The sequence below is a fragment of the Schistocerca nitens genome, chromosome 4, assembly GCF_023898315.1.
Source record: "Schistocerca nitens isolate TAMUIC-IGC-003100 chromosome 4, iqSchNite1.1, whole genome shotgun sequence".
Lineage (NCBI taxonomy): Eukaryota > Metazoa > Arthropoda > Insecta > Orthoptera > Acrididae > Schistocerca > Schistocerca nitens.
Genome location: NC_064617.1, coordinates 177,451,980 through 177,479,901, shown reverse-complemented (window position 1 = coordinate 177,479,901; position 27,922 = coordinate 177,451,980). Strand labels below are relative to the sequence as shown.

The window sequence follows — 27,922 nt, the reverse complement described above, 5'->3', positions numbered from 1 at the left end:
GCTAGTGATACGAGGCCGTTGGGATCCAGCACGGCGTTCCGTATTACCCTCATGAACCACCGATTCCATATTCTGCTAACAGTCATTGGATCTCGACCAACGCGAGCAGCAATGTCGCGATACGATAAACCGCTATCGCCATAGGCTACAATCCGACCTTTATCAAAGTCGGAATCGTGATGGTACGCATTTCTCTTCCTTACACGAGGCATCACAACAACGTTTCACCAGGCAACGCCGGTCAACTGCTGTTTGTGTATGAGAAATCGGTTGGAAACTTTCCTCATGTCAGCTCGTTGTAGGTGTCGCCACCGGCGCCAACCTTGTGTGAATGCTCTGAAAAACTAATCATTTGCATATCTCAGCATCTTCTCCCTTTCGGTTAAATTTCGCATCTGTAGCACGTCATCTTGGTGGTGGAGCAATTTTAAGGGCCAGTAGTGTAGTTTGCTCCTGACGTTGTCGGTAATAGCCGAGGAAGGTCCGTGGTGTTATTTATGTTACCTGAGCAGCCTGAGGAACCGCGGCGTGAAGCGGCGGAAGAGCGGCGGCAGGCGCGTGGAGCGGCGGCGCTGCCAGCGCGAGAAGGCGGCGTAGTCGGCGTCCGAGATGTGGTCGGCCGCCTGCCAGGGCGGCGACGCGGCCAGGCATACCACGACGAGCACGGCCAGCTGCCACGCGTCGCCCGCCGTGCGGCAGTGGTAGCGCTCGCGACTCAGCACCGCGCACACCTCGGGCGGTTGGCACCACTGCCACGTGCAGCGCGCTCGCGACACCAGCGAGCCCTCGCGCCGCGCGGACCCGAAGTCGCACAGCTTCACCTGCGGCAAAGGCGGCAGCTTCAGTGTACCGAACGTGCTGGAATTTCTAATGCCTACTGCTATCGAGTCTGCAGTACAGGAGGGAACTCACCAGACTGCATGAGGGAGCCGATGTGTGGATCAGGGATGAAGGGAAGAAGAGCATCAGATTCCATATTTCTAGATTACCATAAAACGCCTGACACGGTGTAGGGAAGCAGCATACTCACGCCTTATAAAATTCACATCAGTCTTTCCATTGTGTGCCAGCCTAGTCCGCTGTAACTAGCTCTGACGTCATAAATATTGCGCAATACTTTAAAATGAAGTAAATAGCCTGAAACGTTTCTAGCATGTCAGGAGTAATAAAAAATCTATGTGTTGGATATCAGTTCAATAACTTTAACCATTTTCTAAATTTGGATGTTTTTCTGAAAAAATCATTGGCGCAACAGAAAAGAGCTAGAAACTTAAAAATTTATATTTAGATTGCTTTTGCATAATAATTTAATAGAAAACAGTATTCTAGATCTCACAAATTAAAATTTTAGTTGAAATTCATGATTTTCTGGGTTTTGTCTTAAAAATTAAGTAAGCAAGATAGATTAAGTAGGCGAATAAATAAATCTAGGATGTTTAAATTTAAGTAGAAGGGGGATCCGTTATAATCATAAAGATGTGAGAAGTTTCAACTGAATAACTATAGCGATAGCGTATCTCCAAAGAGCAAGTTCAGAGCTTGTCTACTGCGTGTAGTGTAATTAAATTAATTCTCTTGCCCAAAATATTTGACTTAGCCATGTCAGAATTTTATTATGATTACTTACTTGTGTGCTGATTGCACAATTAAATTGAAAGCTTCATCGGCCATCAGCAAAGGAAGCAATGATTTATTCGATAAAGTAGTGCATTACTAGCCCAGCGGCTAGTCGGGAGAGCAGATTTGATCAGGCGTTCCCTTAGCCATCCGCACCGCGGCTTTATATGTAAGAACACTGCAGGAGAAAAGAAAGGCCCCAGTTCTCTCCAGACGCTGGTTAGCGCACCACCTGTGCCAGGAGTCGCGTCGCGTCGGTATCGTTGATATAAACAGCCTCGGATGCAGTAATAAGTTACTCGGGATACGCGTAACCATGAAATCGTTTTCGAGTGAAGTGTTAATTCTGGGATGACGTTAATTACCTATCTTCAGTTTGCGTATTTCGTATTTTCACGGGCCGCCGCAGGACAGACATTCTACCATTATTTAGCGTGGCGTTTGATGAACATTATCATCAAATTATGGCGAGCATTCACTTAAACATTTAATTTGAACAGTTATAGTTGCATCAGCGCATTAGACTCTGAACTGCTCTGGTAGTTGGATTGTGTGGATTCTTTTTGGTCTGTGACTTTCAGAATATAGTGAACATTTTAGAGAGAATGGTTTTTGATTATGAATCCCAGACAATCTCCTAATTCCTCAGAGCTATAAGCTGTAGCTATAAATGTATTTCTCAGATGAAGTGGGCACTAGGAATTCTAATTACAGGCTTCACGTTTTGCTAATCACTTTCTGATTGCCAATATTGTAGTTAGAGAGCCAGTGTTGAGAACAGCAAACAACAGCATAAATACAAAATATTTTATTCAATTTTTCCACTCGCCGCCCCACAACGGTGCCTCACTGCCGGCTCTTTATATACAGTGAAGAGCCAAAGAAACTGGTACACCTGGCTAATATATCTTTTGACTCTGTCGTAAGCCAGACATGGCACTAGTTCCCAAGCAGCGACATGGTCGCGAATGGCACAGTGACCCGAAAATGTTCACTCATGCTCATAAATTAATGCTTGATATCTTCTGTTTGCCATGCATGGCAATTATGGCATAGGCATATAGGGAACACACACGACACAGATCTGTAAGTCCACGGTATTGGTGATAAGTTGAGAAAACGGTCACGAAACACATGCGCTTCATAACACCACTGTTTCTTACGCCTGTACCCCTACATCAGTATGGGATACGATCACCATGCACACGTACACAGGCCGCACAACGGGTTGGCATACTCTGGAGCAGGTGGTCGAGCAGCTGCTGGGGTATAGCCTCCCATTCTGGCACCAGTGCCTGCCAGAGCTCCTGAAGTGTCCTAGGGGTTTGAAGACGTGCAGCGATTCGTCGACCGAGAGCTTACCAGACGTGCTCGATGGGGTATAGGTCTGGGGAACAGGCAGGCCACTCCATTTGCTTGATATCTTCTGTTTCGAGGTACTCCGATGGCAGTTCGGTAGGGCCGTGCGTTACCATCCATCAGCAGGAAGGTGGGGTGCAAAATGACGTCCTCATACACCTGACCTATTACACACCCTCTGTCAAAGACATGCAGGGGCGTACGTGCACCAATCATAATCCCACCCCACACCATCAAACCACGACCTCCATACAGGTCCCTTTCAAGGGCATTAAGGGGTTGGTATCTGGTTCCTGGTTCACGCCAGATGAAAACCGGGCGAGAATCACTGTTCAGACTATACCTGGACTCGTCCGTGAACATAACCTGGGACCACTGTTCCAATGACCAGGTACCGTGTTCGTGGCACAAGGTTTTACATGCTCTCCTGTGACCAGGGTTCAGTAAAATGCACCTTGCAGGTCTCCAGGCGAATAAATCATGTCTGTTCAGTCGTCTGTAGACTGTGTGTCTGGAGACAACTGTTCCAGTGGCTGCGGTAAGGTCCTGGGCAAGGCTACCTGCAGCACTCCGTGGCCGTCTGCGGGTACTGATGGTGAGATATCGGCCTTCTTGTGGTGTTGTACGCTGTGGACGTCCCGTAATGTAGCGCCTGGGCACGTTTCCTGTCTGCTGGAATCGTTGCCATAATCTTCACTGTTTGTGGCGCATGGAGGACCCGTGTGTTTGGAGGACCTGCTGTGTTTGACCAGCCTCCAGTCGTTCTAGTTTTCTACCCCTCAAGACGTCATCAATATGTGTTCCTTCAGCTATTTTCAATACACAGTCACCATTAGCACGTCTGAAAACATTTCCACACTTACTCGCTGCACCGTACTCTGACATGCACCAACACACCTCTGCGTATGTGGACTGCTGCCAGCGCCACCATGCGACGACTGCAGGTCAGATACACCGCATGGTCATACCGCGAGGTGATTTTAGCACGCAAACCGCCCACCAGAGGGTTGTTTCACCATGTATCAGCATTATCCTTGATTTATGAGCATGAATGTAGAATAAACTTATTTTATTTCACCTCTGCGGTCACAAACTTGTAGTCGCTCAGACCACCAGTTTCGGTCAGCAGTGACCTTGTTCAGATCTCGGTACTGATTTGCTGCTTCACTTTAAGGAGTCTTTGACGCTGTCGTAAGCCAGACATAGCACTTGTGACAACAGGCGTGAAATAAAAGAAATTTATTCTACATTTTCGGGTCACTGTTCGATTCGCGACCAGGCCGCAGCTTGCAAGTCAAATGTGATGAAACCGACCGCTAAATTAGTAAAACCGGTTCGGTTGTGGACATTAAATCCTTGGGGTGTCCTCGTGTCAGTCGTTGTGCGGAAATCATCGTCGACGTGGCTGATAAAGTTTCTGTAAGTCCGGTATAATCTGTTCGCCGACATTCACGATTGGATATTCCCAAAACCAGCGTGCAACAGATTCTCAAAGACGATCTGCACCTTTGTGCCTATAAAATCCAACTTACACAAGACTTGAAACGAAAAGTACTCACGAAAAACGCCGAGAGCATGTGCCCTTTTGGTGCTTGCGAAACAATGAACGAGCAACAGGTTCATCAAAACCGTTGATAGCCACTGATAAGGCGCATTTTGTTGTTGAATGACGTCGAGAAGAAGCAAAATTGCGAAATTTAGGGCACAGAAACAGCCGGCCACGGTGGCCGAGCGGTTCTAGGCGCTTCAGTCGGGAACCGCACAACTGCTACGGTCACAGGTTCGAATCCTGCCTCGGGCATGGATGTGTGTGATGACCTTAGAGTCGCGCGGGATTAGCCGAGCGGTCAAAGGCGCTGCAGTCATGGACTGTGCGGCTGGTCCAGGCGGAGGTTCGAGTCTTCCCTCGGGCATGGGTGTGTGTGTGTTTGTCCTTAGGATAATTTCGGTTAAGTAGTGTGTAAGCTTAGGGACTGATGACCTTAGCATTTAAGTCCCATAAGATTTCCCACACATTTGAGCATTTGATGTCCTTAGTTTAGTTAGGTTTAAGTAGTTCTAAGTTCTAGGGGATTGATGACCTCAGATGTTAAGTCCCATAATGGTCAGAGCCAGCACTACGGTGGCGGTGTGAATGGAATAACAAGATTTTCAATGCAAAGAAATGGCACACCAGTTCAAATGGTTCAAATGGCTCTGAGCACTATGGGACTTAACATCTGTGGTCATCAGTCCCCTAGAACTTAGAACTACTTAAACCTAACTAACCTAAGGACATCACACACATCCATGCCCGAGGCAGGATTCGAACCTGCGACCGTAGCACTCGCGCGGTTCCGGACTGAGCGCCTTAACCGCGAGACCACCGCGGCCGGCGGCACACCAGTTACGTGAAGCAATAGAACAATTTTTAACGTAACTAGTGACCTACTTTTTCACATCGGAATTCTTCAGAAACAGTTACTGAAAATGAAGAACAAAACTCTAAATGACAAGACTGTCCTTTGCAGTGGGCAGAGACGTCTGAGGGAAAATAGTGACGTAAGCTGCGCTCGGCGCTGCTAACAGAAACTGCAACGTTTAACTTCACCACGTAATTTTGACACCGCAGCTGCTAGTTCGCTAGCTTTTGCAGAAATGGAAGAATAGGAAAAGTCGATATTAAGTGTTTCGGACAAATCAGATATTTGAAGAAACCTAACGACGAACCCGTGGGATACCTTTTATTGTGCCATTTACATGCAAGCATTGTTAGCAAAGTGGCTATCGCCAAGCGTGAACTTGCATCGTTTACGCTCCAGTTGTTCCTCTAAGTGGGATAAGCAGACAACTAGCTTTTTGACGTACAAAATATCTAATAATAAATCAATACTTAAATATAAAGCTCCAAAATCGGCATTATGTTTACAATGTGCAACCGATATTTTTATCGGCCGATCCGTCGATATTTTGTCCGTAGATACGAGGGGCGTTCAGAAAGTAAGCTCCGATCGGTCGCGAAATGGAAACGACTATGAAAATCCGATAAAGCTTTGCACAGGTGTGTTGGGTAGTGTCTCTAGTATAACCCCAGTTAGCATCACGTCGCTCTTCTCATTTCTGAGCTCGCAGTGAGTGCGTAAAGATGTCTAGAAAATAGTGTCTGCCGCCAAGTACGAGGGCCTGGTGAGAAATTTCGCCTGAAGCTATGCAGCTAACATTACATAACTGCCGTGCTGTTTCTTCTTCAAGACAATTCTCAGCCGCATTCTGCAGGGGCAATGAAGATGCTCCTGCATCGTTTTCAAATGGAAATGTGAGATTACCCACAATACAGTCCGCAATCGTCTCCCCCTGAGTTTCATCTCTGGTCACATGAACCGCTGTCTTTGAAGACAACATTTTGACACAGACAACGAGGTGTAGGCCAGCGTGGAGAATTGGCGGAAAGCACTGGCGGCTGCCTTCTATGATGAGGCTATTGAAAAGTTGGTACAACGCTATGACAAAAGTCTAAGTCAGAACGGCGACTACGTAGAGAAGTAGCTGAAAGGTGTAGCTAATTGTTACAAGTAAAACATTTCTGATGTTCACTGTGGTTTCAATTTGGCAATCAATCGGAGCTTACTTTCTGAACAGGCCTCGTATATCGTTACTTTTTCGATGTATCGAATGCAGATACCGGTGCTTTTTAAAATATCGATATATTGGACTCCCAATATTTTTAAAAATATCAACAGTCCCTGAGTGCGCCCCGTACCAATGCTGCCACCAGTAACTGGAATCGAAGCCGAGCTGACCACTCAGCTACAGGGGTTGATACTAATATCATATTTCGTACATAATCACAGATATACACTGCAGTAATATGTAAATTACTTAATTCCATCAATAAAGTTGTTTGTCATTACGAGCTGAAAAGTTGCGTGCTTTATGGGACATCCTTTATTTCACTGTTCACCTTTTATGACCTCACTATTTTTTATCTCCCGTCCGCCTCCGTAGCGCAGCGGTAGCTTTACCGCCTACCACGCAAAGGGGCCGGTGTTCGATTCCCGGACGGGGGACTGGGTGTTTTGTGTCCTTCATCATCATTGACACGCAAGTCGCCGAAGTGGCGTCAACTAAGAAGATTTGCAATACGGCGGCCGAACCCCGAGGGGGATATCCGGGCCAATAAATGCCATACGATCATTTCATTTCATTTAAAGCACCAGTGCCAAAGCGGAAAAATCTGTTAAAATGTAAAACGTATATCTAGGCATCACAACTGTATCAAAAACAATAATCGGACGAATTACTCCTGCCTTTGGCGATGATTTAACTGAATGAACGAAATGTATATCCCATCGAAAACACACATTGCGGTAGCTGCTTGCACAGTAGTGTCACCGAGGTGAAGAGCAGCGAGTGGAGTGCTTGGAGAAGGCGGATCTGATTAGCTTTCCTCGACTTCTTATTACTATTTACTGCTTTCAGTTTGTTACAATTCGTTAAGTTCAACCAGCGTTATTTTTCCTGCCTGGTGGCCGCTAACGCCCCAGTTACCTGCCCTGGGGGTTAGTGTATGTAACGACAGTGTACTTTTCCCGCCGTTGCTGTTCGGTAAGGCGTGTAGTTTTGATAGCTTTCTTGATTGTAGGCCGGTTGGTGATTTTTTCTACTCTGGTGCTAGTGATTCATTTCTCCTTCCGGGCGCTCTAAACACTGTATTCTGGGGACGTAGTGCAGACTGCCGGTTCCAGCTTTGGCGTATTGTTCTATCGTTGTATTTGGTTTGTCGGACGTCAGGTAACTTCAGCAAGTAATCATTAGTCATTCGTTGGACTACCACTTGTAATGAGTTACCATCTTTTGAAGTGAATGCAACTCTTGGCTGCCTATCTCATCGCTCGCGAAAGTGTTTGTTACAGAGGTCGATTCCTGGAGCACCGTCTGTGACTGGTCCTTGTGTTTTATTATTGTATTATTTATTATAATACTTTGTAATGCCTACATTAAAGGTTGTGATGCCTTCTGCTGTGTTTGTGGCTACTTACCTGTAATACTTTAATATTTGTAAGTTGTAAATTGCAGCGAGTTCTTAAGCATTCTTAATTTATTGCCATTCTTGGCGTATAAGGCCTTCAGCCGTGATCACAGTGGCTTGTTTTTAAAACATTATCTGTTGTATCTGTATTTTAAGTGTAAGGATTGTCTTACAAGGTTTGGCATCATTTTATTTCACTCGTTTGGTGATCAGTTGCTTGTTTTTTGTTTTTTAAATTAATCTTTGCTTTCTATTTTCTGTTTTACGGCAGGTTTCTAAATTTTTTAATGTAATTGCCGTTCCTGGCGTGTAAGGCCTTCAGCCGTAATTGTGGCTATTTGCCTTAAAATTTTGATTTGGTATCGGTATTTTCAGCAGTAAGCCTTAAAACCTTATTTACTGCCATGTCTGGCGTCTGATGCCTTCTGCTGTGTTTATGGCTATTTAACTGTAATATTTTAATATTTGTAAGTTGTAAATTGCAGCGAGTTCTTAAACATTCTTAATTTATTGCCATTCTTGGGGTATAAGGCCGTCATCCGTGATCACAGTGCCTTGTTTTTAAGACATTGTCTGTATTATCTATATTTTATGGTCATTTCTAAATTGTAACTCTCTGAAAACACTATTATTTTACACAGTTGTTCATTCCTTCATTAATAACATGTGGTTTCTTTTATTTATTATTGAGTCTGGAATTATTGTTTTGAAATAAATGTGTGTACCTATAGAAGGCAACCAATAGTAACTGACTACGGCCCCGTCCACAATCGTAACCGAGTCCTGTCTTCCTCTGACTACCAGGTCACTTAGTCAGAGCCAGAAGTCTGATAAAAGTAAAAGAAATAATTAACGAGGAAAAGTGAGTACACTGAAACGCTTACCATGGCCACGTGCTGCAGCGGTGCGTTGTACACAGTGGTCGTAACGAATGGCACTGCGAGGAGCAGCTTACCTTGGTCATGTCGGCGGTGAAGACGAGCACGTTCTCCAGCTTGACGTCGCGGTGCACGATCTGCTTGGAGTGCAGGAAGTCGAGCGCCGAGCCGATCTGCGAGGCGACGCGCTTCACCTGCTCCTCGGGCAGTCCTCCGGCCTTCACCGCCCCGGACAGGTCACCCAGCGGCGCGTACTCCTGCCAGCAAACGTCACACATGTGCTCTCGTCACAGCTGCCAGGCCAATACTGCTCAGAGACATAAAAGTGAGTGCTGGGGTGTGCTACAGATTTACTGTGTATCGAACGATATGAATGTAACAGAAGTGTCATTCAACTACAGCTTTCAGTTCCATCCCCCATCCACCCCCACCACCAGCACAACATACGTTCCTCATCTCCAAATTGTGCCGCACATGGTGACACACGGGCGCGTTGTTAAATAGAGGTCTTGAAATTAATGTACGTTTATTCACATTAAGTCAAAGCTCATTTTAAACTTTTGTAGTCCAGTATTCCTCAGTTGCGTGTAATATTACTGTATATTGACAATTTTTACTTATGGACCGTCTGACAGCAACTGAATGAAACACAATTTTAGTGCCTTACGCGTTTGGCCTTTGTTTTCTGCAAGGCATCATCAGTGGCCTGGAATATGTACATATGTTTGCCCTTTAATATACATTTTTGTCACTGTACCTATAGGTTATAAACAGTTCTGGTGGTTGGTATTTCCTATTGAGTAGTAATGTTTTCGTTGTGCTTCCGTTCAAGGATCGACACACCAGTCACTAAGCGCTCCACCAAAGTGAGGTCGCTGGTATTTTCCACTGTTATTCTCCAAACACACGGAAAGACAAACAACGAACTGGTCAAAGCAACGGGCTGTGTTGTCCTTCCTGGGCAGTCAGTTGGCAGTTACGCGGCAATCACGTTGCAGTTCTCGTGAGGAGCACTATAGTAATATCAATGATCTGTATGGGAGCTTCAAATCTTAAATATATTAGCATGGTGGTGTACGTATGGACGTTTTGGACAAATAGTCGTAAGTGTTAATAAAGTTGCAACGAAATAATTACAGTTTTGGCCAACCCACATTGATGACCATTAAAATTTCAGCACCCCGAAAGATAACAAATAACGAAATTTTGATACATGCAATAAAACAGCCACCAGATACGGAAGGAAGCAGTCAAAAGCTCTTGACCTAGGTTCCAACACATATAAACGGGCCTTCTTCAAAAATCTTATTACCTTTTATATGCTGATCCTAATGGGCTGCCTGAAGGCTTAGTGATAATTAAATGTGACAATCGTAAAAACAGCCATCTTGTCAGTTTTAATTATGACTGGCAGAACATGTGGGTTGAAACGTAGGTCAAGTGATTTTGAATACTACCTTCCGCAAATGGCGGCTGTATTTATGCCATATATAACATTTGTAGAGTTGCTGCTGCAACCTTGCTTAACATTTTTGCTTGTTGTTCATACACTAAAGTAGCAAGAATACATTGATTTGGGGCTATACAAGGTGTGAAACTTAGTACACAGAGTTGGCGTCCGGGTACACAGGACTTCCCTTCCTTGACGAAGGACATTCGGCCGCGAAGTTAAATAATTAAATAAACCTTGCCAAATCCTGAAAAGCGAACCCAGTGCTATGAGAGAAAAATGCTTAGGAAAAGAAGAAATGGGAAGAATAAAGCTAATGACCCACCCCTAATGGCACAGACGTGGTGAGATATGTATGGGTAAAGGAATTGAGAAGAATATTACTTTTGAAGAAACAGATTCCATTCCTATGAGTCTTTCTGCAAACACAGCTGCTTTGCACTGAGATGGCAAAAGTCGTGGGATACCTCCTCATATCGTGTCGGATCTACTTCTGCCGGTGTAGTGAAGCAGGTGGACGAGGTATGGACTCAAGTCGCCGGAAGTCCCCTGCGGAAATTGAGCCACACTACCTCTATATCCGTCCACAATTGCGAAGTGTTGCCGGTGCAGGATTTTGTGCACGAACTGACCTTTCAAATACACTCCTGGAAATTGAAATAAGAACACCGTGAATTCATTGTCCCAGGAAGGGGAAACTTACATTCCTGGGGTCAGATACATCACATGATCACACTGACAGAACAATAGACACAGGCACATAGACACAGGCAACAGAGCATGCACAATGTCGGCACTAGTACAGTGTATATCCACCTTTCGCAGCAATGCAGGCTGCTATTCTCCCATGGAGACGATCGTAGAGATGCTGGATGTAGTCCTGTGGAACGGCTTGCCATGCCATTTCCACCTGGCGCCTCAGTTGGACCAGCGTTCGTGCTGGACGTGCAGACCGCGTGAGACGACGCTTCATCCAGTCCCAAACATGCTCAATGGGGGACAGATCCGGAGATCTTGCTGGCCAGGGTAGTTGACCTACACCTTCTAGAGCACGTTGGGTGGCACGGGATACATGCGGACGTGCATTGTCCTGTTGGAACAGCAAGTTCCCTTGCCGGTCTAGGAATGGTAGAACGATGGGTTCGATGACGGTTTGGATGTACCGTGCATTATTCAGTGTCCCCTCGACGATCACCAGTGGTGTACGGCCAGTGTAGGAGATCGCTCCCCACACCATGATGCCGGGTGTTGGCCCTGTGTGCCTCGGTCGTATGCAGTCCTGATTGTGGCGCTCACCTGCACGGCGCCAAACACGCATACGACCATCATTGGCACCAAGGCAGAAGCGACTCTCATCGCTGAAGACGACACGTCTCCATTCGTCCCTCCATTCACGCCTGTCGCGACACCACTGGAGGCGGGCTGCACGATGTTGGGGCGTGAGCGGAAGACGGCCTAACGGTGTGCGGGACCGTAGCCCAGCTTGATGGAGACGGTTGCGAATGGTCCTCGCCGATACCCCAGGAGCAACAGTGTCCCTAATTTGCTGGGAAGTGGCGGTGCGGTCCCCTACGGCACTGCGTAGGATCCTACGGTCTTGGCGTGCATCCGTGCGTCGCTGCGGTCCGGTCCCAGGTCGACGGGCACGTGCACCTTCCGCCGACCACTGGCGACAACATCGATGTACTGTGGAGACCTCACGCCCCACGTGTTGAGCAATTCGGCGGTACGTCCACCCGGCCTCCCGCATGCCCACTATACGCCCTCGCTCAAAGTCCGTCAACTGCACATACGGTTCACGTCCACGCTGTCGCGGCATGCTACCAGTGTTAAAGACTGCGATGGAGCTCCGTATGCCACGGCAAACTGGCTGACACTGACGGCGGCGGTGCACAAATGCTGCGCAGCTAGCGCCATTCGACGGTCAACACCGCGGGTCCTGGTGTGTCCGCTGTGGCGTGCGTGTGATCATTGCTTGTACAGCCCTCTCGCAGTGTCCGGAGCAAGTATGGTGGGTCTGACACACCGGTGTCAATGTGTTCTTTTTTCCATTTCCAGGAGTGTACGTCCCATAAAAGCCACATGGGATTCATGTCGAGCGAACTGGGTAGAATTTTTGAGAATGTTGTTCAAACCAATCTCCAACAGGTGTGGCTTGGTGACCTGGGGCATCGTCGTTTGAGAACATGAAGTCCATTAATGGCTTCAAACGGTCTCCATGTAGTCGAACGTAACCATTTCTAGTCAATGATTGGTTCAGTTGGTACAGAGCGACCAGTCCGCTCCATGTGAACACAGACCACAACGTTATGGCTAATTACCTTGTAGTAGTTTCCGCTGACGTGGTTCAGTTCGTCGACACGTTTCTCACTCGAGAAAGAGTAACAAAACACTACAAAAGCCACCATCGGCTTGCACAGTGCCTTTTTGGCATCGCCGGTCCATGGCTTCGAGCAGTCAGCGTCACACTTGAACCTTGCCACCAGCTCTTATCAACCGAAATGGGGGTTCATCTGACCAGGCGCTGGTTTTCCAGTATTATAGGTTCCAACCGATTAGAGATGGGCAAACTGAAACACTTAATTGTTTCGAAACAAATGAAACAGTACAATGTAATGTTTCGATACGCTGTTTCGAAACAGTGAAACAGTTTGTGTTTTGTAATCTAATAAACCTACACATTTTATCATCTTGAATGTCTACTGTATAAGTATGTCCATATAAACACAAATGAGGTGCGAGAGCGCTAATCATTTCGCAGAAAGTATGAAACTATCACTTGGGAGTCTTGGCAGTTTCGTATTTCCTGCAGCAAATGCGCTGCTTTCGTGTTGTGTGACTTACATACTTTTCAATTGGCTGAGGACAGCCATAGCTGAAGACAGAAGAACCACCACGAACGGAACTGGAGGTGGGAGCAAACTGCAGAAACAACGAATATGCTATTGGGATTCCCACATTCCGTTAGTATGGGTAATATACCCATCCTGCTAATTTCCATGCACACAAAGGGAATCATTGTGGATAATAGGCACAGTGACTATAGACTCACAGATAACACCAAATAATTCGAATAAATAACAAAATTTTGCCTTTCAAGGCGTTTCGAACCGTTACTATAAAGTCACCATGTTTCCCAGCCCTCCCCGTTCACCACTGCACTATCAGTGATATGTCAAACAGATTGCTTGCAATAATACCTAGATCAAATTTATGTATATATCTAATAACTGTCACTCTACGCCTTTTTTTATTCAGAATGTTGTAGGCTTACTTGCGTTTCTTAATACGATTACTCTACATGAAAAGAGAAGCGTATGTTATAAAAAAAGTGTAATTTAACCGAATGATTTTCACATATTTATTATTTTGAATGTGAATAGTATGCGTTGTTTCATTGTTTGGTTAGTGTTTATAAAGCAGATGTTACGCCATTTCGTAATAGGACAGTCAGCTAGAAACGAAGCTTTATTTTCGGATATCTTAAGCTTCATTCTATTGCTTGTCAAAAATATTTCGCCACTCTTGAAAGTGTTTCATTAAGTGTTATGTTGTGTTTCAGTGTCTGTGCCGAGCCCGAATCTCGTACGACACAGAGCGGAATGAAACATCACTGTTTCGATACAATTAGTCCGTTCCAAGCGCAGGTGGACTGAAACAGCCTTATTTTGAAACAACGATACAGTTTCTGTGTCCGGCTCGAGATCGAATCTGGTGCGGTTATCCGAGACAGGGGCGGAATGAAACACCACTGTTTCGAAACAGTGAACCGCAGCCGTTCCGAAACACTGAAACAGTTCCACGTATCGATACACTGTATCGAAACATAGAAACAGTGGCCAAGTCTACAACCGATATGGTCATGATCCCAGAGAGGTGCTGAGGCGATGTCGTGCCGTTAGCAAAGGCACTAGCGTCGCTCATCTGCTGCCATAGCTCCTCGAAATACTGAATTTCCTAACGATTCCCGTAACAGAATGTCCCATGCGTCTGGCACCAAATACCATTCCGCGTTCGGAGTCTGTTAATTCCAGTCGCGCAGCTATAATCACATCGGAAACCTTATCACACGAATTACGTGAGAGCAAATGACAGCTCCACCAATGCACTGCCCTTTTACATTTTGTGTACGTGCTACTCCGCCACCTGTATATGTGCATATCGCTATCCCGTGATTTTAGTCATCTCGGTGTGGACCACCAAAGAACAAAGAATGTTCCGTATGTTTCGTTAGGATCCCATACTACGAACTGAAATATTATAGCTGATACACGGCCTTGCCCCATCACTACACCAGAAAAACTGTAAGCCAACAGTTTTGTAACGCACGAAAATCTGATAGCTGTTTGCTAGAGGGTAAATACTGAACGGCTTCCAAAGAAAACGCAATGCTCCCGACGGGAAGAAGAAAGTAAGATTTGCTTCGTAACCTACTGTCAACAACCAGGTCATCAGAGACGGAACACAGTCTCGTAACAGAGAAGGATGGGCAAGGAATTCGGTCGTGCGCTTTTGAAAGCAAGCATCCCGCCACTCGCCTTAATTAATTTAGGAAAGCCAGGGAAACTACAATATTGATGGCCGGAAGGGGGTTCGAACATTACTAATATTCAACGTAAGTCTATGTACTAAACCCATCACCTCTTCGGTGCTACCCGCTGGGGAATGGAAAACCGTGGAAGGGGCGGGGAAGGCTGTAGGGGGGGGGGGAGGGGAGGGAAGGGTGGAAGAGGATGACGGAAGAAATAGTAGAAGGTGCTCGATCGTCGTCTCTTCTTTCAGGAAAACCAGGGTGCCGCGAATGCTCGCTGGGAACAATGTCGTGGCAGGGAGTGGAGCGAAATGTACCGGGGCTCTGGCGACGACGGGGCATTCGCTGCACCGTTCGTAGTCGAGAAGACGCCTCTGGCAGAACTCTGCTGCGCAAATGGACCTGCCGGCATGAGACATGTATAATGACTGCGTGGGCAGGAGAGGAATACTAAATTTTTCACTGGATGGAAGCACAACGGAGAGCGCCAGACAGTCTATAATAACTTTGTTGGTCGCAATCGCATATTATTTATACGGTAAGCGGTAAACTTGACATCGTAAATCGGGACTATCAAGCAGACGAAATAAAGAAATTTTGCTACCTTAGAAGCAAAGTGCCACGTCACGAGCGAAGCAAAGAAGTCATAAAAAGCAGATTAACACAGACAAATTGAGCATTCTTGGCCGAGAGAAATTTGGTAATGTCAAATATAGGTCTTCAGCTGAGGAAGAAATTGCCGAGAACGTACGTTTTGAGCATAATATTGAATGGTAGTGAATCATGGGCGTGAGATAACTGGAAAAGATAACAGTCGAAGCGTTTGGGATGTATTGCTATAGAAGTATACTGAGAATTAGGTGGACTGGTAACGTAAGGAATGAGGAGGTTGTCCGCAGAAGTGGCGAACATACGTAAATCACTGACAAGGAGAAGGGATAGGATGAGAGGACATGTTACGTCATCAGGAAATTACTTCTATGGTACCACAGAGGGTAAAAACTGTAGGGGAAGACAGAGACTGGAATACGTCGAACAAATAAAAAAAAAATGGTTCAAATGGCTCTGAGCACTATGCGACTTAACTTCTGAGGTCATCAGTCGCCTAGAACTTAGAACTAATTAAACCTAACTAACCTAAGGACATCACACACATCCATGCCCGAGGCAGGATTCGAACCTGCGACCGCAGCGGTCGCTCGGTTCCAGTCTGTAGCGCCTAGAACCTCACGTCCACTCCGGCCGGCTCCAACAAACAATTGAGGATATTACTGCCAATGTAAAATCCATGCAAGGAGCGCGAAGGCAAGATAAGAGAAATTAGGGATCGTGCAAAGGCATGTAGAGACTCGTTTTTCTCTCCCTCCATTTGCGAGTGGAACGAGAAGGGAATGACTAGTTGTGGTCCAAGGTACTCTCTGCCATGCACCATATGGTGGCTTCTGAAGTATGTATGTAGATGTAGATAATTGCCAGAGGTATCGCGTCAGTGAGCTCTTCCATCTCAGATGCCGGCTACGTCCTCTGGGGGACTCTGTGTCAAATCGATATCTACAGAGGCCTAACGATCTCTGACCGCACATATCTATCGATACGCGGGCTTGGCGGGAATCTGAATAACTGTTAGGTAGGAAAGGATCCTTTTCCAATTTGATACTGGAACGTTAAGCTGCAAACAAAATATGTGCGTATTTCTTCGCGGGCGTGCTGAAAAGTAATACCTTCGAATTTTATATGTACAAACTATTAAAGCTTTGTAATACGTCTTTATCCTGCATGTCTACATATTTATTTATAAACATAGTCACCCTGGCGACGAACACATTTCTTGCAACGAGAGACCAGTTTGTTGATACCGTCATTGTAGAACGTTTGACTTTGTTGACGGAGTCACAACCTCACCTCTACTTGAACCGCTTCATAACTATCAAGCTTAAGTCCCCGGATGTGTTCTTTAAAGTTTGGAAACAGATAAAAATCGGATGGGGCCAAGTTTGGACTGTGTGGAGTCGGGATACAGATGAAAATCGGATGGGGACAGTCGAGACTATATGGAGCATGATCCATGTCACTGAACCAAAGGCGTCGGATTGTTGCAGATGTCGTAGCGCTCGTGTGTTGCCATGCTAAAGGTGAAGGTGCTCCATGTGTCGATGAATTCTTCGAATTCTTGCTTGCAGTTTTCTGAGGGTCTCGCATACCTTGCAGAGTTTATGGTGGTGCTTATAGGCATGAGTCCCAATTAAACACCTTGAATATCCCAGAACTTCCCCCATGAACCATGGACCTTGCCGTTGGTGGGGAGGCTTGCGTGCCTCAGCGATACAGATGGCCGTACCGTAGGTGCAACCACAACGGAGGGGTATCTGTTGAGAGGCCAGACAAACATGTGGTTCCTGAAGAGGGGCAGCAGCCTTTTCAGTAGTTGCAGGGGCAACAGTCTGGATGATTGACTGATCTGGCCTTGTAACATTAACCAAAACGGCCTTGCTGTGCTGGTACTGCGAACGGCTGAAAGCAAGGGGAAACTACAGCCGTAATTTTTCCCGAGGGCATGCAGATTTACTGTATAGTTAAATGATGATGGCGTCCTCTTGGGTGAAATATTCCGGAGGTAAAATAGTCCCCCATTCGGATCTCCGGGCGGGGACTACCCTAAGAGGATGTCGTTATCAGGAGAAAGAAAACTGGCGTTCTACGGATCGGAGCGTGGAATGTCAGATCCCTTAATCGGGCAGGTAGGTTAGAAAATTTAAAAAGGGAAATGGATAGGTTAAAGTTAGATATAGTGGGAATTAGTGAAGTTCGGTGGCAGGAGGAACAAGACTTTTGGTCAGGTGATTACAGGGTTATAAATACAAAATCAAATAGGGGTAATGCAGGAGTAGGTTTAATAATGAATAAAAAAATAGGAGTGCGGGTTAGCTACTACAAACAGCATAGTGAACGCATTATTGTGGCCAAGATAGACACAAAGCCCATGCCTACTACATTAGTACAAGTTTATATGCCAACTAGCTCTTCAGATGATGAAGAAATTGATGAAATGTATGACGAGATAAAAGAAATTATTCAGGTAGTGAAGGGAGACGAAAATTTAATAGTCATGGGTGACTGGAATTCGTCAGTAGGAAAAGGGAGAGAAGGAAACATAGTAGGTGAATATGGATTGGGGGGAAGAAATGAAAGAGGAAGCCGCCTTGTAGAATTTTGCACAGAGCATAACTTAATCATAGCTAACACTTGGTTCAAGAATCATAAAAGAAGGTTGTATACCTGGAAGAATCCTGGAGATACTAATAGGTATCAGATAGATTATATAATGGTAAGACAGAGATTTAGGAACCAGGTTTTAAATTGTAAGACATTTCCAGGGGCAGATGTGGATTCTGACCACAATCTATTGGTTATGAACTGAAGATTGAAACTGAAGAAACTGCAAAAAGGTGGGAATTTAAGGAGATGGGACCTGGATAAACTGAAACAACCAGAGGTTGTAGAGGGATTCAGGGAGAGCATAAGGGAAAAATTGACAGGAATGGGGGAAAGAAATACAGTAGAAGAAGAATGGGTAGCTCTGAGGGATGAAGTAGTGAAGGCAGCAGAGGATCAAGTAGGTAAAAAGACGAGGGCTAATAGAAATCCTTGGGTAACAGAAGAAATATTGAATTTAATTGATGAAAGGAGAAAATATAAAAATGCAGTAAATGAAGCAGGCAAAAGGGAATACAAACGTCTCAAAAATGAGATCAACAGGAAGTGCAAAATGACTAAGCAGGGATGGCTAGAGGACAAATGTAAGGATGTAGAGGCTTGTCTCACTAGGGGTAAGATAGATACTGCTTACAGGAAAATTAAAGAGACCTTTGGAGATAAGAGAACGACTTGTATGAATATTAAGAGCTCAGATGGAAACCCAGTTCTAAGCAAGGAAGGGAAAGCAGAAAGGTGGAAGGAGTATATAGAGGGTCTATACGAGGGCGATGTACTTGAGGACAATATTATGGAAATGGAAGAGGATGTAGATGAAGATGAAATGGGAGATACGATACTGCGTGAAGAGTTTGACAGAGCACTGAAAGACCTGAATCGAAACAAGGCCCCGGGAGTAGACAACATTCCATCAGAACTACTGATGGCCTTGGGAGAGCCAGTCATGACAAAACTCTACCATCTGGTGAGCAAGATGTATGAGACAGGCGAAATACCCACAGACTTCAAGAAGAATATAATAATTCCAATCCCAAAGAAAGCAGGTGTTGACAGATGTGAAAATTACCGAACTATCAGTTTAATAAGTCACAGCTGCAAAATACTAACGCGAATTCTTTACAGACGAATGGAAAAACTGGTAAAAGCGGACCTGGGGGAAGATCAGTTTGGATTCCGTAGAAATGTTGGAACACGTGAGGCAATACTAACCTTACGACTTATCTTAGAAGAAAGATTAAGAAAAGGCAAACCTACGTTTCTAGCATTTGTAGACTTAGAGAAAGCTTTTGACAACGTTAACTGGAATACTCTCTTTCAAATTCTGAAGGTGGCAGGGGTAAAATACAGGGAGCGAAAGGCTATTTACAATTTGTACAGAAACCAGATGGCAGTTATAAGAGTCGAGGGGTATGAAAGAGAAGCAGTGGTTGGGAAGGGAGTGAGACAGGGTTGTAGCCTATCCCCGATGTTATTCAATCTGTATATTGAGCAAGCAGTAAAGGAAACAAAAGAAAAATTCGGAGTAGGTATTAAAATTCATGGAGAAGAAGTAAAAACTTTGAGGTTTGCCGATGACATTGTAATTCTGTCAGAGACAGCAAAGGACTTGGAAGAGCAGTTGAACGGAATGGACAGTGTCTTGAAAAGAGGATATAAGATGAACATCAACAAAAGCAAAACGAGGATAATGGAATGCAGTCAAATTAAATCGGGTGATGCTGAGGGGATTAGATTAGGAAATGAGACACTTAAAGTAGTAAAGGCGTTTTGCTATTTAGGGAGTAAAATAACTGATGATGGTCGAAGTAGAGAGGATATAAAATGTAGACTGGCAATGGCAAGGAAATCGTTTCTGAAGAAGAGAAATTTGTTAACATCGAGTATAGATTTAAGTGTCAGGAAGTCGTTTCTGAAAGTATTTGTATGGAGTGTAGCCATGTATGGAAGTGAATAATGGACGATAACTAGTTTGGACAAGAAGAGAATAGAAGCTCTCGAAATGTGGTGCTACAGAAGAATGCTGAAGATAAGGTGGGTAGATCACGTAACTAATGAGGAGGTATTGAATAGGATTGGGGAGAAGAGAAGTTTGTGGCACAACTTGACTAGAAGAAGGGATCGGTTGGTAGAACATGTTTTGAGGCATCAAGGGATCACAAATTTAGCATTGGAGGGCACCGTGGATGGTAAAAATCGTAGAGGGAGACCAAGATATCAATACACTAAGCAGATTCAGAAGGATGTAGGTTGCAGTAGGTACTGGGAGATGAAGATGCTTGCACAGGATAGAGTAGCAAGGAGAGCTGCATCAAACCAGTCTCAGGACTGAAGACCACAACAACAACATATCCCAGAACTCCTTGAACATGATTTGGCCTGCTGATGACACGGTCTTGAACTTTTTCTTGGCGTCAGCGACCCTCTGTGGCGGAACTCCACTGATGCTCCCTTTCGCCGGCCGCAGTGGCCGAGTGGTTCTAGGCGCTTCAGTCCGGAACCGCGCGACTGTTACGGTCGCAGGTTCGAATCCTGACTCGGGCATGGATGTGTGTGATGTCCTTAGGTTTAAGTAGTTCTAAGTCTAGGGGACTGATGACCTCAGATGTTAAGTCCCATAGTGCTCAGAGCCATTTGAACCATTTGATGCTCTCTTTCAACGCTTGCCACAATGTTGCTAAGGAACCCATCACACTCTCGCTCAAAACGCAAAAGAAATTGTTGACACATGTCCGGTACCCTCTGTTAATGTCATGAATGAGCATTCGAAGCATCCACGAAGCACACAGTTTTCTGTATGGCAGTTCTGCATTGACGCCCAGTACACACTCTCGTGATATGCCACACATACATGTGAGCTGTGTAGCAACCGACGATTTTGTCTGACGAGTTCATTAACATCTTCTATGGATTTCAATTGGAGGCAAGTTTTCTGCTGCTAGAAACTAGATTAGAGCATTCTGTTTCTCACGCACCGACATACTTTGTTACGTTACACACCGCGTCAGCGAAACCAGAAAATGGACCGAGTGATGTGCATGACATGTAGCCGATATTTAGAACAGAATAAATTCTTCGCAGGCATTACTTTTCGGAACACCCTCGTATTTATTGATGACTTAATGACAGGGAGAGGAAAATTTCGAAAAAAATAACGCGAAAAATAAAGTGAAATTCGCGGTTTTTGGGGAAATCTTTATGACATATTGCCAAATCTGTAGTTGTGCAATCTACAAAACTGTTACAAAAACAAGGACGGCATTTGGCTAATATTCGCAGGTGATGTTATTGAATGTTAGAGCTGCATTTTGGGTGCTAACTCCTGTAAACTGGGAGTTCGTGTACGATCTTAAACTAATTGTTCATTTCCTGCGTAACTGACTTTGATTTCACGACGTAAACAGCACCGAAACCAGCAAAGAGACGCCACCAATTTGGCAAAAGAAAACCAACTAGGTTGACCAAAAAACAACACCGAATTTGCCACAGAGGCACCGCTGAATTTGGCAAAAGACAGCATCTAACTTGTCAAAAATCAACACCAGATTTGGTAAAAAACACAACGAATTTGGCAAAAAACAACATCGATATTAGTAAAAACATCAAATTTTACAAAAAGCACAAATTTGACAAAAATAACAACACTGAATTTGGTAAAAAACCGAACTACACCGAACTTGGCAAAAAGCCAAATAACACAAAACTTAGCAAAAACAAAAATAACATCGAATCTGGCAAAAACTAGACAACACCGAATATGGCAAAAACCACCGAACTATGAAATAATAATCATCACAGAATTTGGTGAAAACAACACGGATTTTGGCAAGAAACGCAGAATTTAACAAGAAACAACACAAAATTTGGCAGAAAAAAGACATTAAATTTGGCAAAAAACAGCACAAAATTTGCCAAAAAATAACACCTAATTTGTAAGAAAATGAAACAGTTACAGCCGTCCTTATGATTTATTGTGTAGTTACTTGTTTCGTGATAGCCCCTTCAGCATCCCGCCCGGTTGGCCGTGCGGTCGAACGCACGGCTATCCGGGCGGGAAGGAGCGCCTGGTCCCCGGCACGAATCCGCCCGGCGGATTTGTGTCGAGGTCCGGTGAACCGGCCAGTCTGTGGATGGTTTTTAGGCGGTTTTCCACCTGCCTCGGCGAATGCGGACAGGTTCCCCTTATTCCGCCTCAGCTACACTATGTCGGCGATTGCAGCGCAAACAAGTTCACGTACGCCTACACCACCATTACTCTACCACGCAAAACATAGAGGTTACACTCGTCTGGTTTGAGACGTTCCCTGGGGGGGCCCACCGGGGACCGAACCGCACAATAACCCTGGGTTCGGTGTGGGGCGGCGGAGGAGTGAAGTGGACTGCGGTAGTCGTCGTGGGGTTGTGGACCACTGCGGCTGCAGCGGGGACGGAGCCTCTCCGTCGTTTCTAGGTCCCTGGTAAACATACAATACAATACAATATCCCTTCAGCATCAGCTGAGGCCTGGTGCACTGAAGCGCCGAAACTGGTAGCTACACAGCAAGTTGTAAGTAGGCTGTTCAGGTTTTTATGTTGGTAACGCCATTTAGCGCTCCATATGGAACATCCCCTTAGAAAAACAGACATTTCTCTCTTTACTTATTCTGATCATCACTAAACTGACACACAATATTTTTACCGCAACGCAATATGACTTCCAACGATCCCTACAAAAGAATGGCCCTGTCTAACATTAACCTATACCTTTCACAAATCACTTACCTCACAAAAGTCTTCGTTACTTGAGCTGCTGCAACACAGCGAGCACCACTACTGCCAGATAAATAAAAGATTCTAACTACTGAAGGCACTAACTACTGATAGGCATAGTTAGCAAATGAAAGATTTTGATAAAGAACAAATAATGTATGTACCTTAATAGTGTTCAAAAGTTATTATATATATATATATATATATATATATATATATATATATATATATATCAGTTGATGACATCCAGTCTTGCAGATATACTGTGTCTGATGGACACACGTCCAGATCATCCGCTCTCAAAACTCCGCCACTGCAGGCGGCTCACCTCCAACTGCGCGACGCTACGCGCTGTTCACATCCAACTGCCCAACACTTCAATAGCAAATTACAACAACGCAAACCAGCCACAGACTGCACACAGCATAGTCAGTGATTTTCATATGGAGCGCTACATGGCGTTACCAACATAAAAACCCAAACAGCCTACTTACAAAGTGACATAATAATGGTGGCTGTAGGTGTTTCATTTTCGTACAATTCTTAATGGCCGTAGTCTCTCAGACCCCCAGTCAAAATGATGGACGTATAAAAACACCGAATTTTGTCATAAAGTAAAACGATTCTTTCCTGCATATTTGTCATATGATGACATGATGGAGACCGTGGCTGTTGTTTGAAGACAAATGTTGATGGTGTTAGGACAGCAACCAGCCACAAATTTACTTTCAGTTCCTTTATTCAAAGCGTATCGTTACCGGTTTCGAATCGTTGTGATTCATCCTCAGACGGTTTACACGCTTTCTTTATGACATGTGGTGTGTTTTTTACACATTAATTGACCTAAAATATAAATAATACATAATTATAAACACGCCATACACAGATGGTTACGTTACAGATTTTCGTTGCATGTGACTTACGTGAAACGTCGGTTTGGAGTGTTTGTTTTCATAGTATTCGTCCAAGAGATTCTTTCCTGTCCCTGCTTATTGGACATGTGCTGCAGACCAGGAACAGTAGCATCGGTATGACGCAGTGTGCGATTTGTGCTTTTACCAGGGGGGGGGGGGGGAATGTCTTAGGGAGTTTGTATAGTTATATATTTTACTAGCTTGGACCGTGGCGTTACCCATGGTTAAACAGTTATTTATAAATAGATGTTAATTCCGAAACTCACTGTTCACGCGTATGCACTATCAGAAAAGCCACCCCTTGTAATATAGTTAAAAGTACATTATAGGTAAAGCTTATTTACAAAATCATCTACATACAGGTATACGAGGGGTATTCAAAAAGTAAAGGCACATTTGTGAAAAGCTGTACTTATTCTGATGATAGAAAACTGAAACATGCGTTATTTTTCTAAGTAACCTCCCTGGACTTCAATGCAGTTTTCCCGACGTTTTAGGAGTTTTTTTATTTCATGAGATAATACGTTTATCGGTTGCATCTGTAGCCAATTTTGCACCGCAGCAATGACGTCTTCATCACTTTCAAATCTTCTCCTCTGTAGTGCTTCCGTTAAGGGTCGAAACACGGGAAAATCGCTTGGAGCCAGGTCTGGACTGTATGGTGAATGTTCCAACACCTCGAATCTGAACTCCTTTATTGCGTCGGCTGTCCGTTTGGCAGAAAGTGGGCGAGCGTCATCTTGCTGCAGGATGACACCTCTTCACAGTTTTCCACGACGTTTGGATCTGATTGCAGGTTTTACAGGGCTACTACAAATGACTGAAGCGATTTCATAAATTCACTGTAGCTCCATTCATTGACATATGGTCAAGGCACACTACAGATACGTAGAAAAACTCATAAAGTTTTGTTCGGCTGAAGCCGCACTTCAGGTTTCTGCCGCCAGAGCGCTCGAGAGCGCAGTGAGACAAAATGGGAACAGGAGCCGAGAAAGCGTATGTCGTGTTTGAAATGCACTCACGTCAGTCAGTCATAACAGTGCAACGACACTTCAGGACGAAGTTTAACAAAAATCCACCAACTGCTAACTCCATTCGGCGATGGTATGCGCAGTTTGAAGCTTCTGGATGCCTCTGTAAGGGGAAATCAACGGGTCGGCCTGCAGTGAGCGAAGAAACGGTTGAACGCGTGCGGGCAAGTTTCACGCGTAGCCCGCGGAAGTCGACGAATAAAGCAAGCAGGGAGCTAAACGTACCACAGCCGACAGTTTGGAAAATCTTACGGAAAAGGCTAAAGCAGAAGCCTTACCGTTTACAATTGCTACAAGCCCTGACAGCCGATGACAAAGTCAAACGCTTTGAATTTTCGGCGCGGTGGAGATCATGCTCAGCAATTCATGTCATGGCCTCCACGCTCTCCCGACTTAACCCCATGCGATTTCTTTCTGTGGGGTTATGTGAAAGATTCAGTGTTTAAACCTCCTCTACGAAGAAACGTGCCAGAACTGCGAGCTCGCATCAACGATGCTTTCCAACTCATTGATGGGGACATGCTGCGCCGAGTGTGGGAGGAACTTGATTATCGGCTTGATGTCTGCCGAATCACTAAAGGGGCACATATCGAACATTTGTGAATGCCTAAAAAAACTTTTTGAGTTTTTGTATGTGTGTGCAAAGCATTGTGAAAATATTTCAAATAATAAAGTTATTGTTGTAGTGGACTGACAGGGCAGCCAGTCCACAGTGACGGGTAGCCGAAAGGGCACACGTACACACACGCCGACTGGCGCGAAGTCTGGAACAGGATTCGTAATGAATGCAATAAAGAAAAGAACGTAGCTATGGAATATACTTAACTTTTAATCCTTATTTGTATACAGCATTCTTGATGATACAAGTGAGACTATCTTGAGATACATGCAATGTTACAAATGGCGCCTTGCTAGGTCGTAGCCATGGACTTAGCTGAAGGCTATTCTAACTGTCTCTCGGCAAATGAGAGAAAGGCTTCGTACGTGTAGTCGCTAGCAATGTCGTCCGTACAACTGGGGCGAGCGCTCGTACGTCTCTCTAGACCTGCCATGTGGTGGCGCTCGGTCTGCGATCACACAGTGGCGACACGCGGGTCCGACATGTACTAATGGACCGCGGCCGATTTAAAGCTACCACCTAGCAAGTGTGGTGTCTAGCGGTGACACCACAATTGTAGAGCTGTGAAATCGCTTTAATCATTTGTAATAACCCTGTAGTTTCGTACGCAACACATCAGATCCACCATACAATATAGACCTGGCTCTAAAGCCTCGTTTAAGCCGGGGCGACGTCTTGCAACATTGTGGCATGTTACGGAAAAGTGGCGTGCGTCGTCTTGTCGTTTAGTTCTAAATGTTTTGAAATGCTCAACTACTACATAACACTTTTCAAAATTAATAAGCAAACATATTAATAGTATTAGTAGTAACCTTTCAGTGTTCGGCTCCACAAATTTAAATTATATGTACAGTTTTACTCCAGTGCGTGGGAAATAAACATCCCAGGTTGGGATGCATAAACTAAAACCAGAGGAGAGGATGGTCTGATGCAGAGGGGGGGAAATCCCCACCATCCACCCCTGCAATTCGCACACTGATCCCAGGTTGGGATACATAAACTAAAACCAGAGGAGGGGATGGTCTGATGCATCCCCCCCTGCAAATCGCACACTGGTATGACGAGACGGATCAACGTACCTGGGCGAAGACGTAGCAGCCGTCTGCGCGGAAGGCGACGGGGTAGACGGAGAGCACGGCGGGGTGCGGGCTGACGCGGTAGCTGTAGTGGAACTCGCGCTGGAAGTCGGCCACGCTGGTGAGCTCGGCGTGGACGGCCTTGAGGACGACGGTGGTGCCGGTGCGGCGGTGCGTGGCGAGCAGGATGCGCGCGAAGCAGCCCTCGGCCAGCGTGCGCGACACCGAGTACTCGGCGGACAGCGACAGCTCGGGCAGCGCCACCTCCTGCACGCGGTGCATCGACTCGGCCGCCGCCTGCTGCGCCTGCGACCGCGGACCGCCGCGCATCCTGGCGGCAAAGTACACGCTGTATAGCCGAGCATAACATACACTGGAGGAACAAAAACGCAACACCAAAAATAATTAATGTAGAATGACGACATTACGTGAATACATTCGTACAGGCTACATCCGTGAGTGATTAACATCGCAAGATCACAGGCTATTATACGCGCGAGATAAGCCATTGCAAATGTGAAATGCTGGTACATTAATAACCAGTGTAACCACCTGTGGTGTGCTTACTGTAAGACCGTCAGTAAACACACCGTCAGATTATTTCACTTGTCGCTCTAACGAAGTAGTGTCAGCAATATGTCTCGTGGTCTTATCGTAGCGTGCTTATCTTCTGCCGTTAGGTCAGACGGTAGAAATGCCACTTGCACACTTAGAGTAGCAGTTGACGGTGACCAACTTTAAACAGAAGTTCATTAATTTTCACACACATTTATTAAAATAATATCAAGCATCAAAATTACTTAACTTGGTTCTGGATGCTGTTTACAATTGACAATCTGAATTCCTTTGGTATTGGTACGTTAATCTTATTCTCCCGTATATCTCTGATACTTGACAAAAGTGTCTATAAATTTATCTTCATGGCTATGTACAGGAATATGGTAATATTATTAGGCGCAGACTGAAACTTGACTATAGACTGGTACAGACAAATGTAGAACTCGTACAGACTGGTACAGACTAATACAGACTGGTACAGACTGTTTCAGACAAATGCAGACTGGTACAGACTGGTGCAGACAAATGCAGACTGACTAATCGGAGGTCTGTACACTCGTTATAATACCTCGTGCGTTCATCTATCACTGCGCGAGTGTGATCCGCGAGAAGAAAAGGTTCAATGTTAGCAGCAATCTCATTGGCTGCATTACATATTAATACGCGGATCGGCGGAAGCAGAATTTGGTCTGTCTCTATGGCAGCGACATCTCGTAGTGCGGAGATGGACGAGCGCTGCACTTGCGCTGTTGTGCTTAGCGGGGCGCACTCTAGTGCGAAAGTTGTGTACGTGCTGACTACGCGGAACTATGTACACAACACCACCACAGCCCCCTATCGCCCCCTTCCATCCTGTTTTCTCCCCGCCTACCCTCTCTCTGCCTCCCTTCTCTCCCCCAAGTCCATTTTCATTTTCCCTCCT

The 27,922-nt window shown here is 45.2% G+C and overlaps 1 protein-coding gene across 1 annotated transcript in view; it reads right to left on the bottom strand.

The window, feature by feature from the left end:
- The window catches only part of LOC126252187 (serine/threonine-protein kinase meng-po), a 36,181-nt gene extending 9,409 nt beyond the window's left edge, over positions 1–26,772 (bottom strand). The window contains exons 1-3 of the mRNA XM_049953058.1: positions 26,446–26,772; positions 8,940–9,119; positions 505–821 (exon numbers count right to left, since the gene is read on the bottom strand). Of these exons, the coding sequence (XP_049809015.1) occupies positions 505–821; positions 8,940–9,119; positions 26,446–26,772 (824 nt within the window). The remainder of the gene's footprint in view (positions 1–504; positions 822–8,939; positions 9,120–26,445) is intronic.
- Positions 26,773–27,922: the final 1,150 nt, after the last annotated feature.